Source organism: Blennius ocellaris (assembly GCF_963422515.1).
Source record: "Blennius ocellaris genome assembly, chromosome: 15".
In the NCBI taxonomy this organism is placed as follows: domain Eukaryota; kingdom Metazoa; phylum Chordata; class Actinopteri; order Blenniiformes; family Blenniidae; genus Blennius; species Blennius ocellaris.
Window position 1 is genome coordinate 17182209 of NC_137664.1, and position 17994 is coordinate 17200202.

A 17994-nucleotide genomic window follows, 5' to 3' on the forward strand; every position below is an offset into this window, starting at 1 on the left:
TTTCGTTCTTTCACTCAGGCAGACCACCGGACAGCTTGCAGTTGTGAAGCACACGGTGTCATATCAGACGTCTTTCTCATTTTCTATTCACTGGTCAGCTTGGTGATGAGCATGGTGGCCTCAGAACAGGAATACCACAGTTTGACTCTTGTGCAGAACTTCCATGTTGAATTTTTTCCCCCCTGATATTCTACTATCCTGATATTTATGAGGATAATCATGCACAGCCGTTGAAATGCGGACCCCAAATCGCCTCTAGTTTTAAATTTGTGTCTCAATATTTATGTTTGTCTCTTTTTGCATGTTTTAAGGTACATCCTGTGTTTCATTATATCAGTTAGTCTCCAACCTACTCAGACTTACATCAAGCTGGAAGAACTGATATATTTTTGCATGATTACACAACAAAGCCGTCAAATTGCTTTTGCATGAACATTTCAAGGTTTTTTTTTTAGGTTTTTTTTTAGTAATTGTCGGCAAAATGTTGCCAAACTCTTTGAAGCAGTGGATAAAACAAGTGAACATTTTGAATGGTCTTTATTTTATTTACTTAAATCTATATTCACATAAAGATAAGTGGCATATGTATCCTCAGGCCTCAGGATGAAAAATAAAGACTCATTCACACTGATTGACAACAGATCAGCTTCAGTAATGGCAACGTTCCCCTCACTGTTATGTTGTGCTTCACTAATCGAGATGAAGTTTCCGACCTTAAGGCGTACCGAAGTAAGAAGCAGCCTATTGGGTGGATGGATGATATATGTCACAAGAAAAAAAGTAAATCACTTGGCTTAAGTGACAGATGACAAGCAGAAATGAAGGCTTACTGGCTTGAATGAAAGACAAAGCACAGACTGTGTTTCTTCAGAGAATGCAGTGACGTGTGAACAGCTGTGCGACCACAGCCTCCACCAAAGCTGAAACGAACGGGAATGTGCGGGGTGTGGTCCAAATGAAAACCTTATGAGATGTTTGGAGACTCACAGGCTGATTTCTAATCAAACTGAAAGTGAGGGTGTGATGCAGGGGAATAGCCACAAAAACATGGCGCAAACCACCAATTATAAAATTGAAAACAGGTTTATTGATCAGATTTCATTAATGAGACAGATTGTTTTTTAATGTAAAATTAAGGTTTTTGCAAATTTTTTTCATGAAATAATAAGACTTTTTTTTCAATAGCCCTTTTAATAATTATTCACATGTTAGCTTTTGGCAAGCACTACAGTTTGATGAAAGCCGTATAAACTACAACATTACCTGCAATCCTGTTTCATGTTACTTTGTCTTCTGGGTACGAGTTGTCTACTTTTTACGCTTCCTATTGGTGCACAGGAAGCCGTAATTTCATCATATCATCTCCAACGATCACATGACCCCAGTTCTCTATAATCTCAGAGCTCCTCGTTCAATAATGTACTAATTTCAAGATTCCCTCCATAACCTTGATCCTCTGTACCTCACTGACCTCCTCCACATCTCCTCACACCACAACACTCTCAAATCTGCCTCATCTCTCAGCCTCACTATCCCTCCGGCCCGCATGACCACCATGGACCTCCAGACACTCACAATCAAACCCTGGATTCATCTAAAACTCATCTTAAAACACATATTTATAAAGAAGCATATTCATGTTAATGATGTTGGTCTGAGACAAATCAGTGAATTTCTTTCTTATTTTTTAAAGTTATGACAATGTTTTTAACTATACTTTAACATGTTCATTGAACAGCACCTTGGGTGTCCGCAAGTTTCTGATAAATAAAATATCTTATTATATTATTATTATTATTATTATTAGTAGTAGTAGTAGTAGTAGTAGCAGTAGTAGTAGTAGTAGTAATATTTTTTTTAATTTGACATATAATGGAAACAAAGTCATTCATTCGTTCTGTCATTCATTCATTCATTATGGGGATTGATTTATAACAGGGGCATATTGACAGAATAATAACTTTAGCTGCTTTTCTGCGCTTCTTTGGGAATTATTTTATTCTTATGAAGGATTTTCACGGAGGAAAACGGTCCGTGTCAACGTAGATATTGCATGTTTTTAAATAATATGTATGTTTTATTCATGCCTGTAATAAACAGCCGCAAGTGCAGTTCTCCCGGCGGCCAGCGTGGGGCAGTCGCTAGCCAGCTCATTGTTTACCAGCAGATGAAGCAGGAAGAGCTGACAGTGCTGCACTGCTCTCTGTCACAGCTCGTTTTAACCAAAAAATGTGAGGTTTTAAAGGTCTCAGCAGCTCGTTAGCCGCGTGAACATGAATGGACTGACCGGACAGAGAAGAGAAAAGACGGGGTGGGTGTGAAAGGTGAGCTTCTTTACCCTGTTTCACATCAGTCCAGCTGGTTAAAGAAGATGTTAGCTGGACGGAGGGTAACGCGAGCCTTGTGTTTTAGATTGATTGGTTTCCCTGTTAGCTGGTGACCGGCTTCCTGTAGCGTGTCTTGTTGCTGCTCGTAACAGCCGATGTTAAAAAAAAACAATCCACAGAAATCCCGTTAACCGCATTTACAACGAAGTTTCAAATGTCATGCTTTTTGTTAGTCTCTATTGAAAGCTGCTGTTACGAGCCGCAAAGACGGACGTTAAGGGAAGTCGGTCACCAGTTAACAGGGAAGCCAGTTAACATGAAACACCATTCACAACACAACCAGGGGGAGATGCTTGATGGTTCAATTATTAAAGACAAAGATGCGGGATCCCTCTGGGCCAGAGAGAGGAAATAAACAGGGGTAAAGTAATGAGCAGCTTCCTTTCACGTCTGTTTGAAGTGGAATATGTAGAACCTGTGAAGATTTGCTTCCTGTCCTGCTCATGTGTTTCCCTCTCTCCAGCCTGAACCCCTGTAAGCAGATCAAGATGCTGCTGAAGATGCCCCAGAAGCTGCTGAAGACCGCACACTACATCGAGCTGGGCAGCTACCAGCACTGGCCGGTGCTCATCCCCCACAGGATCCGGCTGTACACCTATGAACAAATCCCCCTCTTCCTCAAAGAAAACCCCTACATCACGGACGGCTACAGGGCTCACCTGCCCTCCAAGCTCTGCCTGAAGAGGTAATGACGCTCCTATTTCAATAACTGCGGTTTGTAATCGGGATTCCAAGTGCTTCCTTTGCCACTTCCTTCCCCAGCATCACCACACAAAGTAATATTTGTCAATCAGCGACGGGCTTTCTCCTGTTTTGCACATCATGATCGGGCAGCATTGTCAACCATGAGGCCGGTGGAATTGTAAACATTTCTCATAAAACATATTTGAAAAATGAACGAGTTTCTTAAGAGTAGCAGACACAACGAAACACTGTCAACATTGGTGTCAAGGTGAGTTTTTACAGTATAAACATGTATAATGCAACAGATCTAAGAGAGGTTTGTAGGACATTTTACTTTATTTTCAATTTTTTTTCCCGTAGTTCAGTTTATTTAGTAATGATGATTCATAAATAAATGATGAAATTAATCGAATACATCGTCTTCTTGTTCCAGCGTGATGCTTTTAATTCAAAATATCTGATCAGTCTGTGTAACTGTTAGTTATTAAGTCTGTTTTATCATTTTACGTACTTTGCTAATGCCCTGCATATCCTCATGAGCACCAACATGTTGATCAGACACCGGTTCCCTGTGTGTTGCAGTATTTTCATTCTGTCCAACGAGACGGTGAATATCTGGAGCCACCTCCTGGGTTTCCTTCTCTTCTTCGCTCTGGGGGTCAACGACGTCTCCACGGTGCTCCCAGCCTCAGGAGCCAACAGAGAGGACTATGTTATCTACGCCATCGGGCTCTTCTGCTTCCAGGCGAGAACCGTGTTACTGTGTCTTATTCTCCCCCCCGTCTGTGAGGCGTGTTTCTGTAACGCCAAAGACTTCAGGCAGTAGAAGTGATGATATGTCACGAAAGGTTTTCAACTGAAAAGGCTCCGATTGAAAACTCTTGTCATTGTTCAACAGAGGGAAAAACAAAAAAAATGCCACTTTTCTCCATTGGCCTTTGTGATACTTACTCTATCGTGTCGTTAGTTTAGCGCATAGGCGCGGCATGAATGACGACGTTCTTTTTTATCTTTCCTGTCCGACTGCATATTTATACCGAAACTGGTCGGTGGAGGTTTGAGGCATCCCGCCGCAACTTCCTGCATAGGTGTGTACCTGCTGTCAAAGCTCGTGGAAGACGGTGAACCGTACACCCTTAGCTGTGTGTGCTGTCGTGTGCTTAGCAGAGAGGATGACAGATGTCCGTTTAGTAGATAAATAGTTATTAAGACATCTGTGTGATTGAAATAATGATGAGGTGAGTTCATGTTAGTGAAAGTGAGAAGTGGGGGAGGGGAGGGGAGGGAAGGGGGGGTACCTCTCTGTGTGACGGGGGCCGCTTGCTTCCCTCCCAGGTGTGCATGCTGTGCTCAGTGGGCTATCACCTGTTCTCCTGCCACCGCTCGGAGAAGACCTGCCGCCGCTGGCTGGCGCTGGACTACGCCGGCATATCCGTGGGCATCCTGGGCTGCTACGTCCCGGGGATCTTCTACGCTTTCTACTGTAACACCGTAAGAGGAAACATGTAGCGGTTTGGGTTTACCGTACTTGGGTGAGACCGATGTTTCACGCCGGCCCGCGACTCTTCCCTTTGCAGTTTTGGCGGCAGGCGTACCTGCTGACGGTGCTGTCCCTGATCCTGGCGGTCTTCTGCGCCCAGGTCCACCCTCGTTACCTCAGCAATGACTGGCAGCGGATACGAACGGCCATCTTCTGCTGCGTGGCCGGGATCAGCGTGGTTCCCGCCTGCCACTGGGTCTGGCTCACCGGCGGGTTCACCACTGCTCTGGTGCAGGTCAGGAAACCTCCCATGGGATTATTATTCATTTATTATTCCTTTACCTTTGATTTTTTTTGCTCAATAACTGGAATATTGTGTTTTCTGCACCAGTAAATGCTCATAAAAGCAAAATCCAACACAGAAAATGTCCAAATCAAATCTGGAAGGCCCTCTTTCAAGGGTTTTAACTGAAAAACACACAATGGACTGAAATATTAGCGACAATCTTTAACGTTTGTGTATTTCTCTCCTGCGCGTGTGTAGCTGTTCCTGCCCCGTGTGTTGGTGATGTACCTCATCGCTGGATCTGCCTTCCTGTTCTACGTCACCAAGATCCCCGAGCGCTATTTCCCAGGTAGGAGTCTCGTCGTCTCTCCTGTCTTTGAGGTTGCATCTCATCTTCCTCGACTTGGAACGCTTGGCCGTGCTTTTGTGACCCAGCAGGTGTTGTAGTGTCACATTGTTTCTGTCCTTCTCCCCCCCTCCAGGCCAGCTGAACTACCTTGGCGCCAGCCACCAGCTGTGGCACATTCTGGTGGTGGCCATGTTTTACTGGTGGCATCAGACCGCCGTGCACATCATGCACTTCAGGCACAGCCAGCCGTGTCCGTCCCAGACCAGCAGCAGCTAAGTGTCACGTCATCGTGCGGGAAAGACTTATTAACCGACTAAAACCGGCTTATTATTCCGGTTACCTGGACTACTAACTACAAGATAGTTTCCACTACGAACTAGAGAAAGTAGTGGGGAAAAAACAAACATCCTGAAGTGATTATTTATGCATGAAACAGGATTTTTTAAACCCTTTTTTTCAAACTAGTTTGTGGTGTTTTCCAGTGAAATGCTCTCTCCTGCTGGTTTATGTCAGCCTGAACAAATATAAGCAACTGCTTATGTGAACGTTTACTTTTTTTTTTAGTTAATACTCATTTTAATCCTCCCGAATGGTAACAAATGTTTTTCGATGGAAACTGGAAGTTTGGAAAAAAAAATCTTCGGGATTTCAGTATTTAAAGCTTTTGAACAAATACTTCTCACTCGGCGAGAGATCGGTCTGTAATGTGTGTGGTGGGAAGGAGAAGGAGTGATTTTTAGAACAATATTAAGTTTTTAAACTATATGGGTTTTGGTTTTGTGTCAAATATTTTTTTGGTTTGCTTTCAAAGCACTTGTGGAAAATGCTGACGGTGCATTTTCATGTCACGTCTTCTGATGGTGCCAGTTAGTATAATCTGAAGAAAAACCAACATGTTTACTTGTGAGTGAAAATCGGTCGTTTCCAACACGACAAGCGAGGATCTTGTCTCCTTCGCCTCTTCGGGCATTATTGTTGTTGTGACAATATTTGATCAAGGAGAACGGAGGTGAAGACGTTTCGACTCTGCAGCTACAAACAAGCCACTGTGCAATCTGTTTGAGAGACTTTGAGCCCAGTTCTGGAAGCATAAAACACACAATGGAAAGGGTTTTGCACTCGTTTATCCAGTATAATTCCTTGCCCTGTCAAGTCACGTACATAAATCTACCATCTCGTCCAGGGGTGTCAAACATAAGGTCCGTGGGCCACAACCGGCCCAGAAGAGGCTCCAATCCGGCCGACAGACCACCAAGCAAATTGTTTTAATTTCAGAGAAGACGTTGATATGGAAAAAAAACCCAACACTGCATAATGCAACAGCTGGAGGAGATGTTTCTTGGCTCCGTCACTGTGAGTTTCAGCAGAATGTTTCATTGAAATCGGCTTCACTTTGACCATATTTGGTCGCATTGGTGTGGTTCTTTTGAAAATATAGACATTTTCATCACGTACACTGTGGAGACATACATCATGTATGCATCACAGCAAAGAAAAACTTTTAAAATGTTTCAATTTAAAGGCTAGTTTGGGACTATTTTAACCACTGAAGATGAAATGAGGCCGTTTGTGGCCCGAATTAAAATATGCTTGACGCCCCTCATCTATTCTTTCAAAAAAAAAAAAAAAAAACACAAAGAATTTTTAATTCTATTATGCTACACGGACTCACTACTGCCACCTAGTGCAGTGGCATTACATGAAATGTAAATACTGCACCTTTTAAAGATAATCTGAGTGCAACATGCGGCACTCGGATGAGCGGCTGCTTTTAAAGCGAAACGTGTCATAAGCATGTTCTTGTCTGTAAAGTAATCGGACCACCAGCTCCAACTCCCTTTTACGAGCCAGGCGCGTCACCCCCCCCCCCCCCCACCGAGACGCTAACAATCCCGGAGTTACATCGTCGCAATGTCGAGGCGCCTCCCAACACTCCGCTCTGCTTCGTTTCAGGTGTAAGATAAACTGTATCCACGTCTTTTTCTGTGAATGACTGCATGCTTCCCTACCAGGCCGGGAGTCAGGGGTTCAGGTTGGCACTTCAAGCGAGCCGCTTCGTCGTGAAGTCCGACGTCAAGATTGTGTGGAAAAAACGTGTTATTATTATTATTCTCTACTTGATTGAGTCGCCATCGTGAAGGTGTTTCAGCTGCTTTTGTCATCAAACACACTTTAACTGTGGTGCATTCAGGAAAATCCAGTTACTTGGCACTTTTTGTTATGTTCGTCCTCAAATAGACAGCGTTCAGATTTTTTTTAATAATAATGAATGGCGAAAATAAACATGAATAGGGACTCATTTTACTTAAGTGAGCCGCTCTTTGATTAAAGACTGTAACCTGGACTCATTGAGGAGCTCCATCTTTAGGTCCTCTGGATTCTAACGTTAACTGTTCAATCAGTCCGGACCTGAAAACTCAAGTCCAGAAGTTGAATGTTTTTTTAATTAAATAAATGGGAGCAACATGTTTTGATTTGGTTCTGTCGTCACTGCAAAAGCTCTCGACAAACCTGCCTTTGCTTTGCTGTAATTGAGTTGTAATCAGAGAGGTGAGTCACAAAGCAGGACAAACGGTGGAAAAACATCAACATGTCAATTTTAACAATGCACTTCGTAGTTTCAGTCATAAATGTATTTCATTGGCCTTATTATCTTTTGAGCGTTTGTACTGTGTCACACTTACTATTACAATCTTGAAGAAGTGAAACTGCTGCACCGAAGGGCCAGTTTGCTTTCTCCTGTTATTTTTTTTTTTTTAATTTAATGACATCATCACGTCGTGGCTGCTTCCGACTGCAGCTCTGGAAAACACACCGTGAAGGTGGTGGGATAAAGTGACTTTATTTTTTGCCATGAACTGCTTGATATTGGTTTGATCTTTGTGTGTTTTGGTTTTTTTTCCTGAATATGGTTTTTGTATGACTCAACCTGGGCACTGACTAATGAGATGTATATTTATTTCAGTGCCTCTGTGGGAAATCTATTTTTGAACATTTTGAATGAATAAAGAAAGCTGGGAAATACACGGTTTGAGGGTTGTTTTTGCTTCTGAACGTTTCCATTACATGATGCGGACAGATGAAATGTATTAACAAGTTTTGTTACCAACCCTTAAAAATGTCAGTAAAAAGAGAGATGAATAATGTGAATAGTTTCTTGTTCTTTTCTCTTGTTATGCAAGATTAACCAAGATAATGTTGGTGGATGTTTAAAGCAAGAAAGCATATTTTATTGATCTCCACTGGGGATTTATTCTCTGCAGGAGTGTCAAACCTCCCGTCTCTGGGCCAGAACTGGTCCAATTCAGCCCAGCTGAGAGAAATTAACATTAACTGCAATATGTTCATCTGACCACCAGGGGCGCACTTTAGTCCGTTATGTGTTGAGTCGGTTCAGGTGGTCGGGATTGCGCACATGTAGAAAATGTGTTGACATTAAAGAAAATCTCTTGATTTTGACAAGTTAATATGATCATTATGTGATAATTGCAGTCATTTTAGTCACATTTCAGTTTTCTCATATGTTTTATTGTAGCACTTTGTGATTTGTTTGCCATGTAAAGTGCATTATAAATAAACATTTTTATTATTATTGTAAAAGGATAGTTTATTAAATGTGAACATGATATATTAACACTTTGTTAGACTAAAAGACAGAGATTAACAGTTGTAGTTATTTATATATTATGCTATTTGTTTTTAGTATTATTACTGTTATTAATATTATTAAAACAGGACGTTTCAGCCTGGTTCATTAAAAAATGGTGCCTTAATATGTGACTCAGTTTGGTCGCATGTGGTGTCAGCAGGGCCGTAGCCAGAGTTTCAGAGATACTGAGGTCATTATCCCAAGTAACGACAGAAATGAAGACCAAAATATTTCCCCATATTTCCAGTCCATCACTCAGACAGGAAAGAATGATGGAGTTATATGATAAGTTGAGTGAATTTAGATCTAATACTGATCAGATTTTACACATTATACCAATACTTTATGCTAATTTTGACTTCAGGATATTTATATGCAGTTTCAAACTGAGCTTTTCATCAAAAGTAATTCCTAAAAATGTATTTACATGCACTTGTTAGATTTGTTTACCCTCAAGAGAATGGCAAACAAATAGAAACAAAGCCATATGGTGCTATAATATATATATCAAATATCAAATATAAATAACATTTATAAACTGATTCCTGTCCACAGGAGTGGCTTTTATCAGGATTTACATCCATCATGCAAAAATATGATAAATTGTATCACGGGTGTATAATAATAGTAATAATAATAATAATAGTAGTAATAATATAAGTGATATGAAGTCAATCATTTCTTTATTTTATATGTAACTCATTGGTAAATAACCTCAATTGTAGTTTGGTTTACATGTCCAAATAAGTAAAGCAGACATCTCAAACACATAAACACTGTAAACATTAATCATTGACACGTCCATTGATTTCACCAGGAGAACCACATTGAGATTAATAATCTCTTGTAAAAGTGGAGACATGACAATTTCTACATATTTTTATAATTTTTTTGCAAACAAGAAAGTCGAGACTTTCCCAGAGACGAACCTGAGTTATTACCGTGTTCATACAGTTGAGTATATTTGTATGGAATCACAGGCACATGTATTTGTACATTATGGCTGTAAATATTGACAAAAGTAGCTCCACACAGGCAGGGACAGGGAAGAACACATTAAGAAGTTAACAAAGACGTAGAGCTTCGTTTCTCTGTGTCCAGGAGGCCTGGATGTGTATCACATGTTTGGGTGTAATGCTTCCTGTACAATGTTGATTTATTTTTGCAAATCTTCCTTAATGTTTGCTCTTTACCATTTAAAAAAAATTGTACTTGCAGAAAAAGAAAGCTTTGAACTGCCTCTTCTAAAAACAACCTCAGTGCAGAGTTTGGACAAGAGAAATGCCAGAACAGACAGAAAGCTGTCCAGGCCTGTGCCTGCAGGAAACTCCCTGCTCAGACACACCTGCGTCCAATGACCTCTGCACGAGCTGCAAAACGCCTGAAGGTGAAACCCGCTTCACTGGGCTGTGTCACAGTGACACCAAGACGGAGGAAAGACTTTGGGAACTCGGGGGGAGGAGGAGGAAGAGGAGGAAGAGGAGGGCATTTCATCGCTCTGTTTCATCTTGTTGAAGGAAGGTAGGATCACAATGATTTCACTCCTTGTCTCGTTGAGGAAATGTTTGCTTGCTGTTGCTGGTGGTGAACGGAAGAGGGCAGCATTTAGACGAATATGTCTCATTGTCAACCAGCGTTTGAAGGAAACCACAAGTTTAAAGGGAAGTGGTTTATAAATGTTGTCTTCTATGTGAGTGCATCTTTGGAAACTCATTTTTATTTAAATTTTCTTTTTTTTTTGACACCTCAGTTTCACATTTCTATCTCGCCAAGCTCTCGGAGAATCAGTGATCATCATATATGTGTCTTTTTGTTGTTGTTTTTGCAATTAAGTGATCCTTGCCAAACCCTCCCTGAAGAGAAATGGTCGGATTGTATTATTGCTTACTCTGGACTGTGTGCACATGATCCCGTCCCTCTTGGATCACTGAGTGAAGTGTGAGCAGTTTGCTCATTGTGTGTTTGAGGGTTCGATTCCACTTGGTTTATATTTCTGCAGAAGAGAGTTTGAATGTTGTTAAAACCGAAAACTCAACAATGTGTTTCACACTGCTGGTCTGGTTAAATATGAAACGACGAAGAAGAAATAAAACATTTCAGATTTAAATCTCAAACGTTACATATCGACCACTGAACAAATTGGTTTTAGTAATTGCAACAGTAAAATCTGTTTTGGTGATCTATTGTGTTTTAGGAGTGAAAACAAACAACACATCAGGGTCTGTAGAACCTGAAGGGAAATTTGGTCTCCAAAAAAAGTTATTTCAAAATCTGTATGATTACAAAACTTCATAACATATAAAAATGCATCTTCCTCACGGTTACCACTTCTCTCTTGTTAAATCCAAGTTGCTATGCCTTCAGCTCACTTTTCAATCATTGACCAGGTACTTGTATGGGCTAATGGCTCTCGCTCCACATGTTAAAAGTTAATAGAAGACTGCTCCTTCAGATGTATTTGCATGTGCAGCTACACTCTGGATGATTGCATGAAGGGCATGCAGACGTCAGCATGTGTCTGCAATCTCAGCAGCATGAAGTCCCACTGCAGTGCTGGGGTGATTCAGATTGATGCTGTGAAACAAGACGCGTCGTCAGCATGTCAAGGAATAATCATTATGTGTGCAAATAACTGGCTGGCGGGTATTACTTCAGGGGTTAATGGGTATTTATGTGGAGGGATTCTGCAACTATCAGCATTTTGGGGAATGGTTAACTTTGAGCTGTGGCTTTAACCATCACCTGATTATTCTTGTCTTTGTCTCAATAAGTTGAAAACTCTTTTTTTAAGAAGAGTCCACATACCGGACTGGTAAAGTAGTGCCATAATAGCTTTTAAAGTTGTTTTTTTTCTTTGTTGTGGTGTAGAGTATATGTGTTAATTGTATAGATTGGTACCAAACATTCCTGCAATTTCAACATGAAGCCAATTTTAATGATTTAGAATTCTGGGAAGTGTTTAAAAATCTTCTATAACTGTTGCATTTTGCAGCATGTTTTTACAAACTCACCGTGACAGCCTGGTTTTGAGGTTACTGTGAGTTTGGTCCCTGGCTTTCATGTCTATATCAGTTCAAGTTTTGGTGTTGTACCTGCTACCAAGAAAATTGTGAAAGCTTTGACATTTTTCTACTATTGGCTCAGTGGTTTGACCAGAACTTCTCGCATGCCGGTTTTGGCCCATAGGACTTATGTTTGACTACCCTGATTTACATTTTCTGTCTGATCCTTTTAAACCTTGAGGAGGACAGGACACCTTTCTAAAAAAAACAGGGAAGACACTTTATAGAAGCCAGACCGACTTTGGAAATCGTCGTTTCCTGTATGTGTGGGTGTGCCGAGAAGCTTTAGTTTTCAAATGTTTGGGCTAATGACTAGTAGCTCCTATCCATCGCCAATTCATAAAATGCTTTTTGTTTGCAACATTAATTCAAAATACCTTTTTTAATTTGTATTCCCATCTTGCAGTCATTCGGTGTTGTCTTTATATAAACACCTGCAATCAACTGATGGAATACTGCAGTCATGATTATAATGAAGTCACACATGGAGAGGTACTCTATTAAAGAAGTATCATTTTAATTCAAGTTTCAAACATGAAAACGGTGTTAATGGATGTTGAATGTCAACACTACAGTATGTATAAATATGTAATCATGATTCTCATTATAGCAATAACATTTTTACACGACACAATTTTAAATAGCTTTTTTTTGTAGAAAGTAAAAAATAGTTTTCAAAACTTACAAACAATTTTAGTTCAGATGACAAGACACTTCTTCAATGCAAAGTTCATTACATTAGAATTTGCAGGTACACATTGTTTTTTCAAGAAATGATTATGACAAAAATCAAGTTAAAAAAGAAGACAAGTTGTTCAACCAAGATGAATTGTGTCACAACTGGTGGCAGTGAAGGATTTCACCAAATATGTATGTGGTGTTTTCTGCTACCTTCTGTTTATGAAAATATCAAACGGCACCAATCGATCGCTTACTTCCCTCTTTAAACTGAGCTTACTGTATGACACGTGTGCAAATCCCCCTTTTTTGAGTGGACATATGCATGGTCTTTATAAGTCACCTCAAGTAAATGTTGACGTGAAGACAAAGTGCCTCCTTAAATCAAAGAGTTCAACCAGTTCAAGAGTTGGTACTTCAGGAGATACTACAAATAGCCCAGACTTTGGACTCCTAGAATAAAGTCATTTGGGACTTTGACCACAGACTTTAGGCAATATTGACAAGCTTACCTTGGGGGGGGGGAGCATTGCTATGGAGATGTGAATTGAATAAAAAAAACAAACAAACTATATAGCCAGCAACACAGTGAAAACTAATATGGAAATGATTAAAAACTTTTGTTAAGACTAACACTCTTGCACAACCTTTAGTAACTGTGCATTGAAGCACTGAACGAGCAACCATGTATGGTTTTAAAGTAATGCTCTCTCTACTTGTCATGAATGAAACTCCCGAAAGCCTTCAAACATATGTAACACTTCCCGACACCGACCCATTGATTTCTGGTCTTGACATTAAGTGATTATAAAGGTAGACACGGGCTGTAAAAAGTCATATGGGTGGTCGATTGGTCTTTTGCTGCAGCTTAGTTTTAATTTCTTAACAGAAAAAGAGAAAAGGCAACAGTAGTGGCCCAAACCTGCTCAGGATATAGCAGATGTGGTAACTTTAAACTAATAACCTGTAACTTAACTCTGTCAGCTAACTTTAAAAAACATTTTTCTTCTATGAAATGGATCATAAGTACAACACAATTAGAAACTGAGTAGACCAAGAAATATTCAGTAAATGTTAATTAAATACTATAATAGAACAAAATTTAATGACAGGCATCCACTTTAATTTACTTTTGTTTTCATTTTCTTTGCGTGCACCAACTTTGACAAATCATCCAGAGCCCAGCTCTTCAAGTCTTGTAAAAAAGCTTCACAGAAGGCTTGTTTGGCAAGTTAATTTCAAGCATAATTAGACAGTCAAGATCTTGGCGCTTGCATTTATCGCTTCAAGAATTGGTTTTACAGTTCAACTTCATTCATAAGCATTTTCCTTTTCAAGCTGGAAGTGGTTTTTTTTTTGGTTTTTTTAATCGATATCGGCAACATGTATTTACTGAAAAAGCCTAAAGAACAATGGCTTGAATCTACAATGTGCCCTGCTGCATCCAGTTCTAAAAGAAGCATGCCAACATAGCTTCATGTTTTAGTTCGTCGACGAAACAAACATATTTCATAAAAAGAAATATTCAAATGTTCCTATTTGGATTTATTTCCTACATCATTGAGACCTGAAACACTCTGTTCTTGAATGCATCCTAACAATGCTTCCTAGTGTTCTACTGTTACTGTTTAAAATCACGTTTAGGCACAAACTGGTAAGTTGAGAGCGCTATAATTGTTTTTTTCTCATTTTGATGTTCATGAGACCTACACCACAGAGTCGTGTGTGCCGCTCTCTACTGTTGAGGCCGCACTGTTTGCATGAAGAACTGCAGCATGAACGGTATGAAACAGAAGGCTGCTCATTTCCGTGTCGTTCTTCCCAAATAACTGGCCTTTCTGCAGGGCATCAATGATGGAGGTGTTGCAGCTGGCCAGGAGCACGCTAACGCCGATGTCTTTATATTCCTTGAGCAGCCCTTTAAAAGTGGCTATGCCCGTTGAGTCAATAAAAGGGATGGCAGAGCAGTCTAAAATGATCGTGTGGAACTCCAGCTCTCTTCGGACGAGCCCTACAACGACGTCACCGTTGCGTTTGTCTCCGTTAGTCGTCACCTGTTTGGCAGACATCTCTTTGGTCTTCTTTTCTGCCTTTCTCCTCTTGGTGAGCTCCAGGAAGGGTTCAACTCCCACGGATCGGTAGAGGGACTTGAGGAAAGAGTCTTTGTTGGCGTAGTATAGAGGAGCCTGGAAGCGGTAGATATGGACCTTGGATGGCGGCGTGAGGTTCTTGTACTCCTCCAAGTCCTCGTAAAGATCAGTGTCACTGACCCGGCCCAGGAGAGCCACCTGAGATAAGATATAACATTTTTGATGTAATGGGACAATAAAAGATCAGTCGGTGAGGAAATGCAATGTGATAGGCTGTTTTTGTCAAATTCTGGTGCCATTATCAGTCTTTCTGTGTAATTTACTCACCTTTGGTATCTGGGTCTTAAAGATGACACAACTCATAGAATAGACGACGCCGACCAGGAGGCCCAGCTCCACACTGATCAGAGCCGTGGCTGACATCGCAACCAACCAAACTATGGCGTCATTTCGGCTGGCTCGCCACTTCGCTGGAACGTCCTTGAATTTCCTCAATGCCCCCCGAAGGCTAACGATGATGATGCACGCAAGGACACATTTCTGAAGTGAGTAGAAGAACGGTGCGAAGAAGAGCAGGACGAGAAGGACGACCAGAGCGCTGATCAGGCTCGATACCTGGTAGAAGAAAAATGTTCAGAAAATTTAATGCGATAAAAGAAACCAAAACATCCTCCACATAAAATCGAGAATTTTCTTGTAAGAGTAGTATTCAGCATAGAAAAGACTTTCCTGTTAAGGTACAGAAGGACCAACCTTATGGAGGCACATTATGTAGAGCGAGATGAATACCGTCTTTACACATTTAACATTGGGATAGTTGTCAATGGTGTGAAATTCACCTGAGTCTGGCAGCCTGTTGAGTCCTTCACCATGGTCTTTGCCAGCGCTGCACTCGTGGTGAAACAGTGGAAGAAGGAAGGGATGATGTTGCAGAGGCCAATGGCCAGCATCTCCTGGTTGGGACGGACTGTGTAGCCATTTTTCTTTGCAAACATCTCGGACAGCGACACCGTGAAGGCAAAACTGAAAGACAGCATCAAGGTAATCTCTCCTTATCTCGAAAGCCTTTTACAGGTGAGAATAAACAAATTATCAAACAACGCTCATGATTTCAAGCATGTTCATGTAATCTTGTAACTTCAGCGAAGCTGTGTTTGCAGAGTACAAACAATGGGAGTAAAGGTAGTAACGGCTGTGTTTATTTTGGGTTCAGGTGGAAGTCTTTCTAGCTTCCCTCGTAAAAGGTAAACCGTCTGATAACTGGCCAAGTTTTGCGTAGTAACAGTGCTCTGTAGCCTCCAGCGATCTCTGCGGGAGGGAGTGCACTCATTTTTGTTGTCTTGTAAATGGTGGCTACAATAGCACGGATAAGTGACACAGCAATGTCGAGTCACCATGATTATTACCTGATGACGGCTAAAGGAATGGCATCAAGTGCAACTCGTGGCATCAGGCTGAAGCTGGGCACCTGTGGAGGAATGAACCCAGTCGGGATGTGACCAGAAACACTGGAGTCATATCGACTGTTCAGTTCCCCGAAATGGCTGGCCAGTGTGGCTCCTGCAACGACGACCAGCTCAGTGGGCAGAGGGATCTTCAGACGGTCCTTATAGCGCTCCTGGAGTTCTTTCCCTGCCACTGTAATAAGAAAATACAAAGTGTAGTTCCATAATATTGACAAGATTCCATTTCTGATGCAATGATTTTTGAATAGACCGAATGACCGACCTAATATTGAGATACAGATGGTGCTGGTGATGAGGTCACACAGGTTGGTCTTATGAATGTTCGAGAAGATGTTGATCCACGTAACGACCACTGTGCCGTAACCTTGGTGGCGTGGAAATTTGACGCCCAGCAGGTACTTGGCTTGCACAGTCAGGATGGTGAAGGAAGCTCCTGTGGCAAACCCGTCGAGCATCGGAGCAGAAAGGTACACGGAGACAAATCCCAGGCGAAATACAGCCATCAGGATCTGGAGAGGGGATAGAGGAGGAATTGTGGAGACAGACATTCTGGTTATTTATTAACCTTGGTTTGACGACTTTTGTAAGAGCCAAATCAAACAATTGAGGAAACGGAAAGTCAAAAATCTACATGCAGTGCAATGAGACTAGAAATTTGTAAGAAGGTCAGTTGAGTGGAATTCCACGGTCTCTTCACCTGATAAATGCCAGCCAGAAACGTGACTGCAGCAGCAATGCCGATTGCGTAGCACTCCTTCCCGCACTGCATACCCATTAACTCGACACTATACACTTTACCGTCTGTGAAGTTGGTGCCCAGTGTACTATTAAACACAGCGGGACTAGATGTCGAAGAGTCCTCATTAAGGTCGAAACCTGCCAGGAACACCTCCCTGTCCACCACCTGCAAGTGAACAATCAACAGGAAGAAATGTTTAAATTGATAAAGCCATAGAAAGTCAACCCTTGCTATCTAGCCATAAATTACTTTTAAAAAGTCTATATTTATATTTCAAAAAACAAATTTTCATGGTACTGTCACCAATTGGCATTTAGTTTTTAAAAAAAACTGGAATGTTTTGATTTGCTGTCTTTTTCTCCTGGACTGAATAAAACTAATGGAGAAACCCAAATCATTCCCTTACCATGTCATGAAAAACATCAAGAATTAGCACTACTGTTTAGTTACCTGCCCGACCATGAGGCTCATGAGGCTGAAGATGCCCACAGACACGTGCCTCGATGTTCCCATGAGGAAGTAGATGATGTTGGCATAAAACGAGGTGTATAATCCATAGATGGGCTCCACTCCTGCCAGCAGACAGTAGGCGATGGCCTGTGGCACCAAGATGATGCCCACAATCAAGCCGGACATCACATCCCCCCAGATGTACTCCCTGAGCCTGTACTTGGGCAGCCAGCGCACCACGGGGAAAAATCCTGTCAGGGTGGTACGGACTCTGGGCACCGAGCAGGTCGTACTGTGCTTCAGCTTCGACTTGAGGGCCGAACAGGTGGACTGCCGCTGCCGAATTCGCCGCTCCAAGAGAGGCGGCGAAGCCAGGAGAGGAGTCTCTGTCAACTTGGTCTCATCCATGGTCTCTGAGGGGATGAGGAGGCAGCACTGAGAGGAGAGGAGGCTAGGAAGTGGTCACCTGTGCTCCTGAGAAAAGAGAGGAAGGAAAGGGACGGATCAGTGTTTTTATCCAACAAGCCATGTGTGTATGAGCCACAAATAGATCATCAAAGGGATGCCAAGATATCAAATGTTTTTTGCATATATTGTTTCCAAATAGGGATACACTGATGCCAATATCGGGCATAATATGGCACAAAGTACTTGTATTACAGGATGCTATGCAT

General features: G+C 41.5%; 2 protein-coding genes across 4 annotated transcripts; one reads left to right on the forward strand and one right to left on the reverse strand.

Moving 5' to 3' along the window:
- Positions 1-2181: 2181 nt before the first annotated feature.
- On the forward strand, positions 2182-8210 carry paqr3b (progestin and adipoQ receptor family member IIIb). Of its 3 annotated transcripts, XM_080510434.1 has the most exons (8): positions 2182-2324; positions 2671-2748; positions 2851-3072; positions 3654-3816; positions 4407-4562; positions 4649-4846; positions 5096-5186; positions 5320-8210. In XM_080510434.1, the coding sequence occupies exons 2-8, from the start codon at positions 2684-2686 to the stop codon at positions 5460-5462; spliced, it is 1038 nt and encodes a 345-aa protein (XP_080366560.1). In that variant the 5' UTR covers positions 2182-2324; positions 2671-2683; the 3' UTR covers positions 5463-8210. The 3 variants fall into 3 exon arrangements, with proteins under 3 accessions (XP_080366560.1, XP_080366561.1, XP_080366559.1); XM_080510435.1 differs by lacking the exon at positions 2671-2748; XM_080510433.1 differs by lacking the exon at positions 2182-2324 and having other exon boundaries at positions 2333-2748.
- A 6071-nt stretch (positions 8211-14281) lies between these two features.
- On the reverse strand, positions 14282-17728 carry slc26a1 (solute carrier family 26 member 1; the record flags this gene model as incomplete). The annotated part of the gene is made up of 7 exons (XM_080509938.1): positions 14282-14863; positions 14993-15280; positions 15505-15688; positions 16072-16303; positions 16394-16640; positions 16829-17035; positions 17321-17728. 7 exons carry the CDS (start codon positions 17726-17728, stop codon positions 14282-14284), a joined length of 2148 nt encoding a protein of 715 aa, XP_080366064.1.
- Positions 17729-17994: the final 266 nt, after the last annotated feature.

Excerpts from the sequence above, each read along its gene's own strand:
- paqr3b (XM_080510434.1), top strand. The coding sequence starts at position 2,684 with ATGGTTCAATTATTAAAGACAAAGATGCGGGATCCCTCTGGGCCAGAG. Across the intron at positions 3,073-3,653 it reads TCCAAGCTCTGCCTGAAGAG|TATTTTCATTCTGTCCAACG; the intron begins GTAATGACGCTC and ends TGTGTGTTGCAG. Across the intron at positions 3,817-4,406 it reads TCGGGCTCTTCTGCTTCCAG|GTGTGCATGCTGTGCTCAGT; the intron begins GCGAGAACCGTG and ends CTTCCCTCCCAG.